General features: G+C 34.2%; 1 protein-coding gene across 1 annotated transcript in view; it reads left to right on the top strand.

Moving 5' to 3' along the window:
* LOC149779237 (uncharacterized) overlaps positions 1-19882 on the top strand; it is a 156327-nt gene that overhangs the window by 71548 nt on the left and 64897 nt on the right. Inside the window, exons 5-7 of the mRNA XM_089938412.1 lie at positions 752-910; positions 4673-5153; positions 12413-15807. Of these exons, the coding sequence (XP_089794538.1) occupies positions 752-910; positions 4673-5153; positions 12413-15807 (4035 nt within the window). The remainder of the gene's footprint in view (positions 1-751; positions 911-4672; positions 5154-12412; positions 15808-19882) is intronic.

Here is a 19882-nt window from a genome sequence, read left to right as displayed (position 1 = left end):
TCTTTTGACCCAATATCTGCAAGATCAACTTGTAATTTGCTTCAATATGATAAAACAATAGATTCTAAATAGATCTCATACAATGGTCATAAATCAGTTAATATTGAATCAGCTGGAAATCAATAAGCATCTTATGCAGAAAATTCCCATATGCATGGTAAACGAAATCGCATTGCAGTACAAGTATTATTAACATGGAAGGTAAACAGTATTTAAAACAAATTGTGATGCTATAATAATTCATGTGACAAATATATCTGTATTTCATATCTGAAATCTGTAATTTATAAATTATATATTTAGAACAATGATCATAAGTTATAAGCAATTGCTCTGTCAAACAAGAAAAAGTACTTTTTTAGTTTTATGAAATAAATTTGATTCATTCTTATTCTGTATATGGAAAAATAATGCCATATTGTACTGTTGAGGAATAATTAACATTTTAGTCATAATTAAATGTTATTATCTGAACCACTAGCTGAGATGTGAAGACAGTTTCGTGACTTGTTTCAAATTATTTTTGAAAATCTGAATGGGTCAGTGGCCCCATCAGGTAGGATTCTAAATTGAACCATGCTTTGTATGTTGTGTTTCTCAGAGATTTTGTATTTGTGGCCAAAAAAATGAGTTATTAACAGATTAAAGGCACATACATGCAGTTGTGTCTTCAACTTAACGTGCTGTAATTTAGATATAAATATTAAAACTTTATTACTAATTATTTGAATTGTTGCTTGACAACTTTCAGGTGTCCACCATAAGAAACAGAGTGGTGCATTCTGGGGACATGAGACTTTCAGATGGTGACAGTAAAAGTTTCATGCAAGACATAATTAATTTGTTACAGGACAAAACTTATCTCGGATCACTTAAAGAATGCAAACAGGCTGTGGATGAGATAAATAGGGTATGGAATATGATTATAGTCTCACTAATTGCAACCTCAGTAAATATTTGGAATTAAGGAATCATACAAGTAAGGCATGAAAGTTATTGATTGGGCAATTTCCTTAGTGCCAACTATTTTTGATTGTTTTTTATACCTCCACTGGGATAGCAAATGGAGCAGATTGTTTTCCTGATGTATGTCACTATTATCATAAGTCTTTATGTCTGTCCTGCATTTAATTATTTTAGGACAAAATATATTTAAGCTTAAAGCCATACAATTTTACTCATTATATCATTGTCATAATTAGATCCTAAGATGACCATATTATATTTTAATTGTTACTTTTTCAATTTGTTTACACATTCACATTTTTACTTTTGCGGTTTGCACTATTTTAACAAAATAATAAAATAATACTTGGCAAAAGCCAGATTGGATAAAGAAATAAAAATTGGTAAGCTAATTTGTATTTTATTTAGATGACATTATTAGAATTTCCAGAACAATTTCATTTTATTACACTTTATTTAGCTTTTTGGACATCAATAGGAATACTTGAGGCATACATATGAAATTTGACATATATGTATTCTTAGGTTGAAAACCCGATCAGAATTTTAGATCATTTCAACAATTTTTCAGATTTTTCATGTCTTTTTGTTTTAAACCTGTTGGACGTTATTACAAAATTCTTTTAAGCAGAATTAAGCAAAAACCACTTGAGAAGAGCAATTGAAATTCAGTAGGCATGTTTGTATTTATATGTAGATGATTTGTTTTCATTATTCAGGACATGACAATGATTTCTTTTCATTTTTTCCCTAGTTTTGGACATTTGGACTTTACACTTTAAATGAAAATCTTTTTGGCACCTTTGAAAAAAATCCATTTGAACTGGACTGAAATTTAGTTGGCTTTATTCTGTTTTATGTATATGACCTGATAAGATCTGAGGTCAAAACAAACCTTTTTCGTGCTTTTCATAATTGTAAAAGTTTTGGGACTGGTATTTTTGTTCTAAAGAACAGTTTCCAAACACAGATATTAGTTTTGTTTTATCTCTAAGGGTTGAAGACTGGGTGGGTGTATGAGTTGGCCCTATGTATGGAGTCTGTCAGCAGTTTATTATTGCTGCTACTTGTAAAGCACTTGATGGAAAGACAGGAAACTAGGCATTAAGTTTCATCTTGAGATCAAGTTGGTCCAAAAATGAAAAAAAAGAAATTGTGCCCGGTACGATCTTGAGATCTTTTTTATTTCTACTCCACATCAGTGACTAGTCTTGTTGACTTGGTTTTTTTATTTAGAAGACTTTTATGAATGATCCTAAATTAAAATGGTGCCTATTTCTGCTCCTGCTGAATGGATGTCTCTGTCAATGTGAGGTTTTCGCCTTTGTACTTTTTATCATACTTAGTTGGCCATAAATTAAAATGGCACCAGTTGTACATTCAGTATGACTGTCTGACAGTTCATTTTGTCACTATCGCTGCGCTGGCCTAGTGGTTAGAGTATCTGCCATTCATGCAGGAGGTCATGGGTTCAAACCTTGGCCAAGTCATAAGGACCAATAAAAATGGTAATAACAACTGCCTCGCTAGGCACTCAACAGTGAGAGGTTTGTGTTAGGACTAGTTGGCCTAGTGTCAGGATAATGTGACTGGGTGGGACATCATGATGCCCTAGTGCTAGACATCACAATAAACTGCCACACTGCAGACATGGTAGTGATGTGAATGCAGAATGGTTAAAGCTACATTAAAAATCCAAATCACACACATTTTGTCACTGCCCCCCATAAATGGACAGTACTTATGACAAGTTGATTTTACCAAAAGACTTCTAGCAACATCTACTTTGTCCTATATGAAAATGGTGCCAAACTAACATCCAATACGTCCATCACAGCAGCTAATTTGAAACTTTTGTTATTGCAGATTAATATCAGATATGGTTCCACACGCAGCAGATAAAAGAAAAAATGGTCTTGAATTCCAGGAAATTCTTTTCGCTTCGTAGAGCATCAATTCCATCAAGGGACTCTGTTGATATAGAGTTTTTACTTAAACTTTATAACAGTATGTAGTAGGTAAAGGGTGCTGATTTGTACTTCCATCATGGCAAAACTGTTGATTTACATTAATCAGAGACCATTCTGACATACTACCACAGTTTGTAAAACTTGCAGTTATTGGATTGGCAATTTCAGTAAACAGTTCCATCTGTGTGTCGATTTATTGCACAGAATTTAATAAAAACTATTGGATAAAGTCATAGGAAGTCGTAATAAGCAAGAAAGTGATCAGACTGCTGCTACAGGGAACATAAACTCAAGAATTGTCCAATTTCTTTTTCATTGGTCAATTGATATTTCATTTTCATGTATCCACATTATCAGTAAACCTGTGATTATTGGGCTTAAAAATCCTTACAGATATTGTGACATTCATTGGGATATTTTGTTTAGGCAGTACAGGTCTAACATTCATTATGACCAGTGTTACAAAATGATGCACATCTACAATTCACTATGGTCAACGTTAATAAATAATAAAGATTTACCATTCACTATGGCCAGTGTTACTAAATGATACAGAGCTACCACTCAGTATTGGCAGTATTACTAGATGATACACATCTACCATTCACTATGGCCAGTGTGTCTAGCAGTGAAATACCTTTGAACACCTTAAACTTCACAACAAAATTCAGCAGTATTCAAATCTGACTGCCTTTTCTGAATTACACACACATTTAATATACTTTATCGACTAATTAAAAGAAGTGGAATTGGCAGAAATCACCATCCTAACTGACACTACTTGTCTAACTGATTTTGCAGTTGGTTTTTAGGGTGATTTAATCGAGACAAGCAACATTAGGCCCTTTTTTGTCTGCTGCATCTTCTTTATTCAACATATTGCTTTATGTAAAAAGAAGCAATCTGATTTGTTTTCTTTTATGATAAATTTTTGAAGCACATGAAATTTTTAATCGTGCTTGAGATATCTTTTCACTGTAGGAAATAATTTATTTTTATGCATGCTGTCTGTTCCCTATTACTAAATAAAGCAAGTGTTTAAAATAGTTGGGCACTTATATATTAAGCTCCTCTATCCTTTTGACATTGAAAGGCTGGTCAATATATCTCAAGGGACGTAACTCAGATTGTAACCTTGTGAATTGGCACATTACCATTTTCGTCAGGTTGAGAAATAACTTGGGATATAATTATTGGAATGTACGTAAACGTGATGGGTTCAGTAATTTGTCTCTGGCGAAGTACACCACATGCATGTATGTTGCAACAGAAGAGGCCAACATTATTCCCATTGTGACTTAGTTTCCTTCTGCGATCATATTGTGGATGTTAAAAACAGTAGTTTCAATGTTAGTTTCTTGACTTCACAGAATAGGCAGTGTTAGAATTGTGATCCTGGGAGGAAATGCTTCATCAAGTTACATATATGTAGCACTTAAACAGTTCACAATGGTACATCAAGGGTAACTGCTAAAATATTTTACACAGTATTTTATGATCCTCTTTTATCATTTCTCTGTTAAAAGATGCAAAGAAAAGACTTGAAACTTTTATACTAATTATAGGTTGCTTGTATTTGGAGGGATGTATTTTTTTAATAAGAAACTGACCTAATTGGAGTTTCAGACATTACATTTATCCCTTGAATTCTAATCTACCATTACAAGAACATTCAGGCCATCTGTATTAAAATAAAAATACCGTTTTCCTGTCTTATATGATTTTGTTTTCTTCAGATAAATAATGATTCTCTGGATGTATGTTTTAACCTTGACCTTGAGATGAAGTCTTTGAGGGAGTGTGTAAATGATTTTAGACAAGAGCTGGGAATTCATAAGAAAGACACAGAAGTAACATTGGAATCTTTGAAAGAAGAATTCAAAAACTTAAAGGTCCAGTTTGACAGTTTTGAGAAGGAAACCAAAGATACACTCATGGATTTAGATACAAAATATCAAAAGGTAGACACAAAAGTTACCATTTTGTGCAGGAATGTGTCGAGTCTGAAACACATGAAAAAGCAGGTAAAAATACAAAGTGCTAGTTATTCTGTAATCAAAAAGGACGTTTGTTCACTCAAGAGGAAAGCTGTCACAGACCAAAGCCATCAAAACAGAAAATTGACAAAACTCAAGAAGGAAATGCAAAGAATAAAGGCAAGCACCTTGCGATCAACGGGAGCAACGGATCAAGTATCAGTAGAGAACATGGAATCAGGTATAAAATATAGATGCTATGGGCAGTGTGGAATATGTCAGTGCTGATTTTAAAGAAACTTAACAATGTTTTGTTTGTATGTAGTAGTTGACAAACTGTGTAGTGCTTGTGGAAATTCGTAACACAAATATTACCAAAGACACGGTTATAATGATAACATTAAATATTTTCGTTTTTGAAGAATAATTCTCTTACTATACACTAATCTTGTCTGACATCTTCTACAATACTATTATATGGAGACTATTCTCTTTTCCTTTATTAATACCCGACATATTTTGCCGTGTGGCATGCAAATCATGATATTTTTAACGAATATATAGGTGTTGGTACCACATGATGAAATGTATATGGTATTTGCATAAGAAAAGAAAATTGTCTTTTTTATATGCTAAATTAGCTCCAGAATATAAGTTTAGAAGGTTAAACTCACTGTTCGGCATAAACCCTCACCTCATCCACTTTTCATAAAATGACCTTAGTTTCATTTTCTGGTCATATATACTTGAGAAAGCTGAAGGATTGGGCCGACCAAATCTTATTTGATTCTCTCTGGAAACAAAGCAAGTCTGATTCAGCAATGCATCACACTGGTTTTATCAGTGTTGTCAAGAAGTCAGGGGAAATAACTTAAGAGAAAGACACTAACAATCTATTTATTTATTCTAGAACACAAAATTTTCATTCTTTTGCTGCTGGTACAACTTCCGAGATGCTCCCAGGGTATGCAATCACATGATTCATGCAAAATTTGTACAAATTTGCATGTTTTGAAAGCGGTGATGCAAAGGAACTCTCACAAATTAGTTCAAAGTCACACATATAAAATGTATTCAGCGCAACAGTAGGTAAAATTTTCTGTTAAGATAAACTGAACAAATTAGAATCTAAAAATACATTCAAAAGTGCAGACAATTTACTTTATGATACCTCTTCCATTCCAAATTCTGCAATTGTACATAATACATAAGGATATTTGAAAATCCTGCTATATAACCGAAACACATGTACTAGAGGGGTTCTGCAATTGATAAACTAGCTATGCATCTGCCCATTCAGACAGAAGACTGTGAAAATGATCTTAGTTTCATTTTCTGACCATATATACTTGAGAGAGCTGAAGGATTGGGCCGACCAAATCTTATTTGACTCTCTCTGGAAACAAAGCAAGTCTGATTCAGCAATGTATCACAGTGGGTTTATCAGTGTTGTCAGGAAGTAAAGGGAAATAACTTAAGAGAAAGACACTAACAGTGACTGGTCATAGAACAGTATTCACACACAGCTTAGGAACAGATTAAGCTCAGAACACATGATCCTTCTACAATTAGAATGGACATCATTTGAAGATTTTGACACTGATTGCCCTAACAGACTGTAACAGGATGAACAAGAGACTGTATTTAAGTGCTAGGTAAATATTGAACTATGTCTATCACCCCCTCCCCTTTTTCCTCTACTTCTCGCTTAATTTTAGTGACAAGGGGGAAAATTCCCCCCTCCCCATTTCTGGTAAGATCCTGGGAACATCTCTGCAACTTTTCTAGGCTCACACAATCAAGCGCCATATGGCATCATGGGAAATCTTTTATTTTCACATGTCAAAATATAAATATATATTTGTCACATGTGAAAACGTAGGAATTCAAAACTACGGAAATTATTTCGTAAATAAGTTTTTATTCTGCAGACTAAGAATATAATAAAATCAAGTAAAAATAATTAGTAATAATCAGTAGTTCAAAACACATACCAAAATATTTACAGTTCTGTAAATATATTCAGTTTAATTACAAAGTAAATCTAAACTGAAGTTTATGAATCAGTTTATTTAACTTAAAGCAGCAAAGATCTTTGTTGTCCAAAATACTGACATATTTTGATGAACCCATTTAAATATAACGAGATTTAGAAAATGTGTAACTAAACAAATTTTAAATAAAATGAAGAACTGATAACAAGATTATATAATAGCTTTCATTTTTTTAATTGTCCTAATTGCATTTTATATATCTTCACAACTATACAGTGATTAAGGCTTGACTGACAGTGTTTGTTTTTTTTTTGCGGTAAATAACACTGGCTAAGCTTTGATATGCTAAACATAGTTACAATGCACCTGTCTAAGAAACTTTGCAATGTATTTACCTTTCTTTGGAAAATAAGCTTTATCTCTCTTACATTAGAGTGCGCAATATTTAACTGGCCTTATGGTGTTTTTAAAGAGGGACAGTGCATTGTTTACCCACCTACATTTTTGCTTGTCCCAAAATGTCATTCTCCTACCTAGATTTCATGAATTGTATACTGTATGCATTTTAATTAACACCATGTGTTCATGGTTGCCCTGAGCTGCTGTTAATTATGCATATTTGGACGCAGTTTTTTTTATTTCTGGAATGCAGAAAACCACTTACGCAGGAGTCCTCCATTCACATGCAACAGTTGGGCAGCAAATTCAAGAATTTGTCAGTTCTGCTTCATCCACCTGTTGAGTGGGAAAATGTGTTGATCAATTGATCATTTTAGCTGTGCTGATATTTACAATGACTGAATTCAGTAGCCACCAGATGTACATCTTGTCATTATAAAAGTACACCAAAAGAACATGATGCATAGACTTCTCCTAGCTGCTGAGTAGTGGGAAGTCATTTACAGTGACTTAATTCAGAGACAGAAAGACCCAGTTTTGTACATGTGGTCATTATAAGAGTACATCAAATGAACAAATGTAGCCTTCATTATTCTGTTCGTTTTCTAGTCTAGCAGAAGAATTAGTGTGTGACCTCGAAATCAACACAGCAAGACTTAGATAAAATGTCGTTTGCAAAATTTGGATATGTATTTTGGGGTTAAACGGGAAATTAATGAAAATTCTAATGAGATTCAGAAGAGTGCTGAAGTTGTTAGAATTGATAGTTCAGATAGAACAGAAGCCAATTGTAAGAAATCACGCTGCCTGGCTTAGTGTTCAGAATAAGATCTTTCCTTGAATTGTAGTGTAAAGAGTTTGGAAAATTAAACTCAATGACAACTGTTGGATAGTCTCATCTGGACATAAGAATTTGGAAAATTCAACTCAATGACAACTATTGAATAGTCTCATCTGGAGATAAGAATTTGGAAAATTAAACTCGATGACAACTATTGAATAGTCTCATCTGGAGATAAGAATTTGGAAAATTAAACTCAATGACAACTATTAAATAGTCTCATCTGGACATTTAGCCCCTTCAGTTATGCGATAGTTCCCAAATGACATCATCATCAGCCATATTTGTGGTACGCTGATAGATTTACCATTGGCTTTATATGGTGTTTGGAAGATGAAATAAATTCATTGAATCTCAAGATACGGTTACAAAAATACATAGCATGCAAATCAGGCTTTCTGTTTGTATCCATGTTTATAATTTATAAGTTGATTTTGCTTCAGTGTGCCTAGTTCAGATTGGTCAGTTTTGTTGGTCATATATAGCAGAAACTGCCAGGTTGCCTATCATCCAGGTAAAATGGGCAGAATATCATCTGCTAGTGACCTTATTAGGAAGCATTTATATACTTATGGGGACTGCAGAGTTTGCTGGATTGGACTCCATTTTTACCAAAATAGGAGTCCTGGACTCCAAGTTTTAAAACCCTAGCGAGACCTCTGGTCACATGTATATATGCATACACACATAATGGGTGTACATTACTTAGAGCATTTATGGATATCTAACCCCAGTTGAGGGTAGCATTAAATGACAAGTTTATCAACATTTCTGATGAGAATTTGTGCAGCTATTGCAAAAAAATTTATAATTGGGTAGATGTCCTTCCAGAATGATAACTGTTTGGCATATGTTGATAGGTGGACCAAACTGTGGAAAGTTGATAAAACACTGAATTTTTTTATATGGGCGTTATAAATCCCAGACCTCAGCATTTTTAGAAAATAGGAAAGACAATTAAATCAATACTTAAAAAAAACAACACTACATGAAATTAAATCTAGGACTGATTATATTCATGTTGTTCTTGACATCCAATTTTTTCTTGACGATTCTTATAGCAGTAACTCTGATATGCATTTGTATACCACACCCATGGATGTGTCTGACATATGTGATTTGTTTTACCTTTTGCTATGTTCCAACCATTTAGCAGCTTCAGTAAATATTGCATATAGAAATAAAACATAATTCAAGTCAACAGATATACAAATGATATCAAAGTTACTGCTATAATGGCATAGCTTCTCTTTGCACACTTCATCGTCCACTCTATAACATTACTTTACAAACTTAATGAAGTTAAAGTGCTTGAAACTTTGGGCTCCGACCACCACAACACATGTATGTCACTGTAACCTATTACTCATTTTTGAATGTTTTTTTGTATATTTAGATCTACTGATAATAGACAGGTCTTATGCAATGGTCTTTTTCCAGCATCCATTACCACACGTTTTTTTATCGCTATTGTCATCTTATAAAGAAACTTTACTCATATATTCACCACAAGGTCTAGTTGGTCCTAAATGATAATGGCACTCATTGGAGACCCAATATAGTCACCAAAATCGGCATTTTGAAAAGCTTATTTGTAATCCTCCTGAACACTTTCTATGAAGTCTGGTTGATACTGAATGAAATTTTGTCTATTAGGGGTGCAACAAATATGCCCCAAACTGCATTGCTGTATATCAAACCCATATTGCAATATGTATTGCAATACAGTAACACTTAATGAAAACTATAAAATAATAACTATTACATTTACTACTTGAAAAATACAACATCTCTAAGTGATGTTACCTTGTAAGACTTCAAATGGTAGTCAAATGAACATAAAAAACAAACATAAAAATGAAACAAATCTACGAACACCAGAAAGCAGACAAATTTTAAGCAAAAAAAATATCAGCCATTTCTTGTCTGTATGTGTTTTAAAATTCCACACTGAACCTTTTTGCTCTTTTATTGGGAATATTTTCAAAATCTGTTTTTTGAAAAAAATTAATTTCTGAAAATTAAAGTTCAGGTCTACATGCCTGTCAGCTGACTTTAAAAATGAGTTGCAATTAATTGACATTTGCAGACCAGAACTGTGATGACAGTAGCAATAAAAAAAACTTGTGGTAATGGATGCTGGAAAAAGACCATTGTATAAGACCTGTCTATTATCAGTAGATCTAAATATATATGCACATTTAACACGAGATTGCAAGAAATATAAAACAAGAATGCACAGTACATGTTATGTAAACACTTTGATGATGCATTTCACACAGAAAACATCAGATGTGGCCGCTGTTCATTTAAATGTTTTGCTCTCTTTTTATTCTTTGAAGCTAAAATATCAATCAGAAAAGTTACAGCAGAAGTTGCATGCTTTATTGTATGTATTTTATGGACACTGAATACAAAAATAAATTATTTTAGAGGCTTTGATATATTTTAAACACAGGCTCTTGAGTGGTGTTCATTTAGTGTTGTTATGAACATGACATAAATATCTAGGGCAACATGAAGTTTATAAATTATCATTTATAACTGGAAAAATATTCCCATGTCTTGACTTACCACCTCCCAATTTAACTTTATCTAAATAACGGTACTGTGCATCCTTGTTTTATAATTCTTGCAATCTCATGTTAAATGTGCATCAAGGAAAATAGAAAATATGGTACTTGAATTAAGTTGGACATTTTTTTGCAGTACTCAGAGATTTGTTGCATGAAAGCAAGGCTCTGAAAACATTGTGGTACAGAAAACCGAATTGCAGCATGTATTGCCAGAACAGCAAAACACAATATTCCATTATGCTGGTATATTGTTGCACCCCTAATGTCTATATGATTAATTAATATGGTCACCACTGTGGTCATCTTGAAGTCTAGTTATTGTGGTCCGATGTTAAAATGATGGCCATAATATATCTTATAAGGTCATCATGGCAGTCATCAAGAAAATATTACTATCGAAGGGATGGTCATATTTACATGGGATATTCACTTGAAAATGTCTTTTCGAGTGCAATTCATCTTAGAAGAAAACTGTACCAATATGACATCTAGTGTTGCTGACATGGCAGCATGTTAAAATTTTTATTACTTTTCCTGAATGCTTGTACAAATTATGCCAGCCAGATATAAAATATTACCACCATTATTAAAAATTGAACGACCTTTAATTGACTTCTCCAAAACTGCTGAACAAAATTTGAAAGAATTTGACAAAAAGCTTTTTGGAAAGAAAGCATAAGTTTATACAAATTAATTCAATCTGCCATCAGATTTGGTCACATTGCTAAAAAGAAAAGCAATCTTAATTTTGTTTTTTCCAAAAACTGTTCAGCAGAATTTGGCCAAATTTGAAATAAAGTATAGTGGTAGGAAGACTTAGCATATTTGCACAAATACTAGCAAACCAATATTTAATGTGGCTATTTTTACCAAAAACAGAAAAACCATAATGACAACTTTTTGAAAAAATCAGTTAAAGAGATATTTACAAAACTGCAGAAAGCATCTTGACATAAGCACTTTCAAGTTTGCACAATTTATATGGTTCTACTTTCCATTCTGGCTGCCATTACTAATATAATAACATTAATTTGTAAGAAAACATCATATTAACCCAGACTGCTTGGCCAGCTGCCCTTGCATCTGCTTTTACATCACGTTAGCAATCTCAGACCGACTTGGGCCTCTTGTTATATAATCTGTTCCAGTATTTCACCTTTAGCCTTTTGAAGTAGTTAAGATATTTGGAAAAATTGTGAGATGTACAAGACAATGACAAGATAGTGACTGGGATACCATAACAAAATACCTGTCTTCAAGGTCAAGGTCACAGCAAGGGGAAATTAATTTGACATATTTCAGTGAGACCTGGTTATGTTTTGGATGTGTAATTTTAGAAATGAAGTAGACATTTTGATGAAACTATCGAGATATTGGAATTAACCAGACCATGAATGTACATGGGTCCCTAGCACCAAAGGTCACAATAGCTGTGTTAAAAAGAACATGTATTATGTGCATTTTTGTAGGTAGTATTATTATTATGGTTTATCCATCTGGCAGATACAAGAGGTCGCCAAGGAGTATTGATGATGAAGATCATAATTTAAAGATAGTTACTTTCAGTTTACTTTGGTCTTTGTTACTCACTTGTATTAAGCATCACTTTTACACCTTTAGGTTTGAAAATTTGGGAACTGCAAGCCTATTTGGCAGATGGCATACTTATAATGTTTAATTCTCTTTACAGACATCAGAAATCTTCGAGATGATTTAATTAAAGCATACAGTAATTTGAGGTGTGTGCAGGTGTCCCCAATATTTGAAAAGATGAGATGTGATATTGATAATATCTATGTTGACTTAGTCATTGAAGAAAAACAAGACGGCAGAAACACAGAAGGGGAAAGCAAATATGTCTACACACAAGGTAAGGCTGCTCAGTCTCGCTCCAGAAAGACAATCAAGATCACCAGCTATATGCAAATTTTCCTGGATGAGACAGGATCAAAGTTTAAACATGTTTATTTGCGTGGAAAAGGAGGGTTAGGGAAAACCACTTTTTGTAGAAAAGTTCTCCATGCATGGTGCAATGTACATAAAGGAAGAGCAGTTGCTCAAGGTGGTTGTTTTCAGGATGAAGCTGTTCTTAAGATGTTTGATCTTTTATTTTATATTAATCTTCGAGATGTCTCAGTTGAGGAGGATTTGACTGAGGTCATATGTACTCAATTTCCTTTGGAGGAAGTACCCAATAAAAGCATCCTGAGAGCAGTGTTGAAGCATAATGGGGATAAAGTATTGTTTATTCTAGATGGCCTTGATGAGTTGTTTGTAAAAACTGGATTCATTGAAAATGTTGTCACCCGTCGAGTTTACCCAAATTGTTGTTTTCTGGTTTCTTCTAGACCTTGGAAAATTTCCCAGATGGAGTTACATGAGGGGACTGAAATTGACTTACTTCTGGATCTTCAAGGCTTTAGTCCGAGAAATGTCCTAAAATTTGCTGAGAAATTGTTTAGAAACTGTTATGGAGATGAGGATGCAATTAATCAGTTTGTAAAGGATAAAGCAGAAAATGAGTCAGCTACACAGTTAACACATGTACCCCTACTGCTTCTTTTCCTGGCACAGGTGTGGTATGAAAATGAAAGGTCATTACCAAGTAAGCTTCATGAGCTATACATTTTGTTTCTAAACCTATTGGCAGATCGAATGAAGGAAAAGTACAAGAAAGATCCTAATCACAGCCAGATGAGATTTCTACTAGTTGATACTGTGTCTTCATTACCTAGTAAAATATCAGAAACTTCACTTGTGGTGAGTTTTGGAGAAGGATTTCTGCTTTCACTTTGTGAAGTTGCTTACCACTTCCTGCTCACCAGTCAAAGGGAAAGCTCACTTGTATTTGAGGAGACAAAATTGCTGAAGATTCTTGGTGATAGGGGAAAGGAAAAACTAGATTTGGCCCTGAATCTAGGCATTTTGTCCGTCACAGATTCTGTGTCATATCTTAATAGAAAAACTAGTGTGACCTTTCTACATAAAACAGTGCAAGAGTTCTTCACAGCTTTGTATTTCATTTTCAATCCAGACAAATTAGCAAACTTTATTTCCTCAATAGCAGATGTAAATGCTGTACAGCAGAATGAAAATATCATTGTATTCCTTGTTGGCCTGAAGCCTAGGCTTGGTAACAGAGTGCTGGAAAAAATGAATGAATTGTGCAAAGATGATTGGGAGACATTGAGGAATGCAGAAGACCTGGAGATGCACTGTCAAAGGTTATCTGATATTAGCAAGACTTACTTGAAATGTAAAGAAGAAGTCATTGGAGAAAATGTGTTGTTGAATGTATCTGATCTATATCTGGAACTATTTGACTTTGACCTACGCTTTTGGAATCCATCCTTCCTACAAAGCTTGGATTTAAGATGGCCTGAATGTTCTTGTGGCAGGAATCTTGTGTCAGTAAATTTGAGAGGACTTGCAGGACTGACATATCTCAGACTATGTTATTTAAACTGTGATTTGTATCTGCCTGAATCGGATTCTTTGTTGGTCTTGATTATGCTTGGTTTAGAACTATCCAGAAGTTCTTGCGATGAATTTGGCAAGACCTTGACAGGCTATTCCAAGCTGAAGAGACTTATGATATCTGACACAGACCTCAACAATTGTCTGTTAAACCTGTCTAATATGTCCGAACTAACCGTCCTTTATATGTCAATGCTAACACTGTCCAGTGCGTGTTGTGATGTATTTGGCAGGACCCTGACATGCTGTACCAAGCTGAGGAGACTTTATTTTGGTCTCATAGACCTCCACAGCTGTCTGTTAGATTTCTCTAATATGACAGAACTTACAGCCCTGGAAATGTGGAAAGTAACAATGTCTAGTAGTTGTTGCGATGTATTAGGCAGGACCCTGACACATTGTACTAAGCTAGAGACACTTGTCCTGAGAGACACAGTCTTCCACAACTGTCTGTTAGATCTGTCTAATATGGCAGTTCTATCAGATCTGTCACTGACAAGTGTAACTCTATCCAGTTCTTGCTGTGATGTACTGCGTGTATCGCTAACAAACTGTTCTCAACTGGAGGTTCTTAATCTTGTGGATATAAAACTTTACTGCAGTCAGTTAGAACCACTTTCAACACAGCAACTGTCCAGTTCCTATGGTGATGTACTTGGTTGGAGTCTGAAACACTGCATCCAGCTGAAGACACTCCTGATGTATCAGGCATGTCTATATCACTGTCAGTTGGAGTCATTTAACACCAATCCCCACAACTGTCAGTTGGATTTGTCTAATATGACAGCATATCCAGTTCAAGCCCTTGATGAAGTAGTATTGTCCAGTAGCTGTCTTAATATACTTGACAAAACTCCTATACAGTCTGCTCAGCCAAAAACACTTGAGTCATTTAACACCAGTCCCCACAACTGTCAGTTGGATCTGTCTAATATGGTAGAACTAAATACACTGATACTGGAAAATGTAACACTAACCAGTTGCTGTTGTGAAGTATTGGGTAGGACTCTGAAACACTGCATGCAGCTGAAATATCTTTGTTTTAAGAACACAGACCTCCACAATTGTCAGTTAGATCTGTCTAATATGGCTAAATTATGTGAACTGAAACTTGATGGAGTAAAACTGTCCAGTAGCTGTTGTGATGTACTGGGAAGGACTCTGACACACTGTATACAGTTGAAGTATCTTTTTTTTCAAAATACAGACCTCTACAATTGTCAGTTGGATCTGTCTAATATGACTGAATTATATGAACTGAAACTTGATGGAGTAAAACTGTCCAGTAGCTGTTGTGATGTACTGGGTGGAACTCTAACACATTGTACTCAGCTTAAGGTACTCACTCTGTACAACACAGACCTTTACAACTGTAAACTAGATTTAACTAATATGACAGCACTGTCACATCTTCAACTCATGAATGTTAAACTGTCGGATGATCAGCTTGAAGCTGCAAATAAGTATTTACGCACACACAACAGAGCGAAATGGGAGATTGGTCTGCTCAGTTATGGTACTGATTATTATGAGACATCAGTTTTAAGTAAAGTGACAGCAGAGTTTGATCTTGATTTACAAGCTGATCCTGAATCACAATCAGATATTGCCTAATTTTGTCAGATTGTATTCAGATAATAAAAACCATCACACCCGTCATTGAGGTCTGTCAACTAGGACATAACTGTCAAAAATGACAATATGAAATAATGAAGTTCTGTAATTGTTGAAATGGACTAGTCAGCACCCGTCATACTGTTTTCTGCTGTTTGCTTTTACTTTGATGTCCAAAATCGTTATTATTATTACAGTCTCTGTTGAGTATGATAATATCATAATTTACACTGGTCAGAGTTAAATTCAGCACAGTTCTGACTTGAACAATTTCGTGATCAATTGAAATTGGTAAGAAATCATTTTTACAGTGATGAAGATCATGATCAGGTTTGTATGGTCATTAAAGTTCACTGAAAGTCAATGAGAAATGTAAACCTCATTTCAAGACCTTAAAAGTCATTGATATTTCACTTAGGTCATTCAAAGTCATTGAATTTGAAAGATTTTGCTATTAAAAAAAATAGAATATGATAGAAACTTTTGCGTTTGAATCGTTTATTTTACATGCAATGATTGGAAGCAGTTTGAATTTCCCATCATCTGCTAGCCATTCTGCCATCATCAGAATGCACGTGAAGTAATCAGAAGTGCATAACATTCCTTTTGCATTATGTAATTAATGCACACATGCTTATTCACTTCACGTGTTTCAACTAAGCCAGGATGATTACCTAACAGCAGTGATTTTGATGAGCAATAATCATGAAATGCACATCGAGAAATAGCACAATAAAGATTTAGCGTCCAAGAAAAAAATCTATAGTGGTGGAATGGCCAGTTTGCTTACATAAATGTTATTCTTGTGTGATGCATGATGATAGTACAAACAGAAGTTCTGAAATATATATATATATATATATATATATATATATATATATATATATATATATATATATATATATATATAACATACATTGGGCTGCTTAAAATTTCACTTGAAATATGATAGTTTGGTTGTATTTTCTTTAATTTGTTTATCATGAAGGATGTCTTATTAATTTTTCTTTGGAATAAATCATGTCAAGATGGTGTACATCACGACTGAATATTAAAACATGTAGTTTTTAAAATATTTCAAAAATAAGAAGGTAGATATTCTGTTTTATATTATAACATGGTGTCGCCAGTTATTTTTATACTCGGTGTGAGATTCAATTTTGTCTATTGTTTATTGTAATGGTTTTTAGTCTTATTCATTCCTTCTTTCTGTAATTTTTTTTTTTTGATTGTCACATGTGTTGAAATGAACCAAGTCAGAGATGTAGAAGAGACAACTCCCCAAATGTTCAAAAAGCAATGTTGTACGAATTTCTGAGAGTTAATGTGGAACAATTTATGAATAAGTTCACAAATAATGATTTCTTTCCACAATAAATGCACCTATCAATGTGTCTGTAAATATGCGCCAGACATGTGAAGAAAACACACTTTTTAAATTCTGATGAGGTAAAGATGTGTTTTGATAATAATGTTTTTAAGTTTTAATTATTAACTAGTTTCTTGAGGACAGATTATTTGTTTCTGTATGTGTATATTCTCATTCAAAATATATTTTATCTTTAAGTTACTTTATAAATATATTCTGAAATGAACATGCTGTTTTGCAATTCTCTTATGATGTGTTTACTTAAATGGAGATTAGAGACTGCATGCTTTGTATATTTATTCACTGCCTTATTAGCTGACCTCCGTAAAGTAGACGAGAGCTGTTATACTACTGAGTATCCCTTATACTGGCCTTTGCAGCTGCAGAGACAAAGTCATTTGTACAGCCTCTCTGAATGTTCACTCTACCGCTCCGATGGCCTAGTGGTTAGAGTGTCCGCCTCGGAAGCGGTAGGTCGTGGGTTTGAACCCCAGCCAAGTTGTACCAAAGACTTTCAAAAATGGTACTATCAGCTACCTTGCTTGGCGCTCAGCATTAAGAGGTTAGTGTTAGGACTAGTCAGCCTGGTGTCAGGATAATGTGACTGGGTGGGACATCATGCAACATGTCTGCGGCATGATGCCGCAGTGCTTGACGTCACTATAAACTGCCACACTACAGACATCGTAGCGATTTGACTGAAAAATTGTTAAAGCTATGTTACAAATCCTAATCACACACACGCGTCAACCATTCTTTTTCTAGATCCTATTCAGTAGTTTGGAGTGGGTTTCTTAGCCACTAACTTCTAGGTAGGGAAGTGACTTTGTCTTGACATGTGCATTAGTTGCTCATTCTTGGTTAGGTTTTTGCAATTAGCACGGCAGTTTGCACACTGTAGAAACAATGTTATACATAGATTATTGAACTTCATGATGGTATTTGTCTTGAAGAGTACTACACTCTTCTTGTAGACGTACATTTCTCTGACTCATATTTCACACTTTGCTAATTTTGGTAGTTGTTGATTATAACCCTTATGAAATTTTTAAGTGAATTTGAGAAGAAGCTTAGTGATGTGTACTACAACTTCATTAATTTAGGCTATTGTGACCAATATTTCATGCATCACTGACATAGGTTAAAATTGGTGTTTCTGAGCACGTATGTGTTTTACTTGCTGTATGCATATTGACCTACCTAGAATCGTGCAAAGTGGAGAGCAGATGCATCTTGGTAAGTAACACACCCTTGATGACAAAGGCAATCTCTAAACTACATTTTATGCTTCAGTGCTGTTGAAATATTGTATTCAGAGTTCATTTATTGGCTGTGTATGTTCCAGTAGTGAAACATGATAATCAGACAAATCTCTATTAGTACTACACCTTTCCCGAGTGGCAGAGTGGTCTAAAGCGCTCTCCATTACGGATCACTGCCATCTCACCTCTGTCTGCGTCGATTCGAGTCTTGAATTCAGCCAGTGTGGGTATGTGAGAAAACTTGCTAGTAGCTTCTCGCGGGTCGGTGATTCTTTCCAGGGTTTTCCCCAGGTTCTTCCTCCACCATTAATACTGGCCGCCATGTATAGCCTATCGTGAAAAATGGCGTTAAACCCCACAACAACAACAACAACAACTACTACACCTTTACAACAAAACAAGGTCACTAAAATGTATATAAATGCATGTTTATGACTATTTAGATTTTTCATTGTTATGTACACACCCAAGCAAAGAACCATTGTGACCACTACAGCTGGGCAGTAATATTATATTTATTTAGTGGTAAACTATCATGATGAAGACAATACATTGTAAATTGTAATGTGTTACCTTCAGCAGCTTAACTGTGTATTTTACATTAGAGAGAGTGTTGGAATTAGCTGAGTAGACTGCATGATGCATGCTTTTTATGTTGCTGCATTAGCAGTAGTGGCCAATCATAATTATTGATGTATGAACTGTGTACAATTGCCTATCACCCAACTCAGAAGGTGTCACTCACCAATTAAAATCAGGCTTTTAAGGACAGACAATGATAAAAGCTTCTGAAGCAAATGTTAAGAACAGTGAATAAAAGTAAATACGACCAAAACATTCTTAATCTCTGGTTTTTATTATTTTAGTACCTCTTGTCTGATATCGTATGAAATAATGTTCTTTTTGATTGTTTATGTCATTTTATAGTCATAGTATGTATATTGGTATTTAATTTAGTACATATGTCAACAAATTACTGGTTGTATACCAGCAGTGCCAATTGAAAGTAAAAATTTAAAATTATGAAGTGATTCAATTTAAAATATATAGAGAAAATAATTTTTCAAAAAACAAAACAAAGAAAAGGGCCGACATTTTGTTGTCAGTATCAATCAAGCCTGAACTTATTTTATGCACAAAATTGAAAGTTTGCAATGGCTATGGGAGAAACAGTAATTTTCATAAAGGTATGTTAATCATTGATTAAGCGTTTTTTAAGTGTACACTCAGGTACCATAATTGTTTGTTTTTAACTTAATAATGTCATGCCATTTGCAAATGTTTAATAAGTAATGAGCTAACATACTTTGATCTGACTGATCATTTGTTATTGTGTAATATTGTTTTGGCACTAAATGCAAATGATGATCAAACATCCAGTATGGCAGCACTGACAACCATCTTGTTCCCTCGTTGTAATGTCTTGTACTCAGTCACA

The sequence above is a fragment of the Sinohyriopsis cumingii genome, chromosome 17 (genome assembly GCF_028554795.1).
Source record: "Sinohyriopsis cumingii isolate HCF-2022 chromosome 17, ASM2855479v2, whole genome shotgun sequence".
NCBI lineage: Eukaryota > Metazoa > Mollusca > Bivalvia > Unionida > Unionidae > Sinohyriopsis > Sinohyriopsis cumingii.
This window is presented reverse-complemented; position numbering and strand designations above follow the sequence as displayed.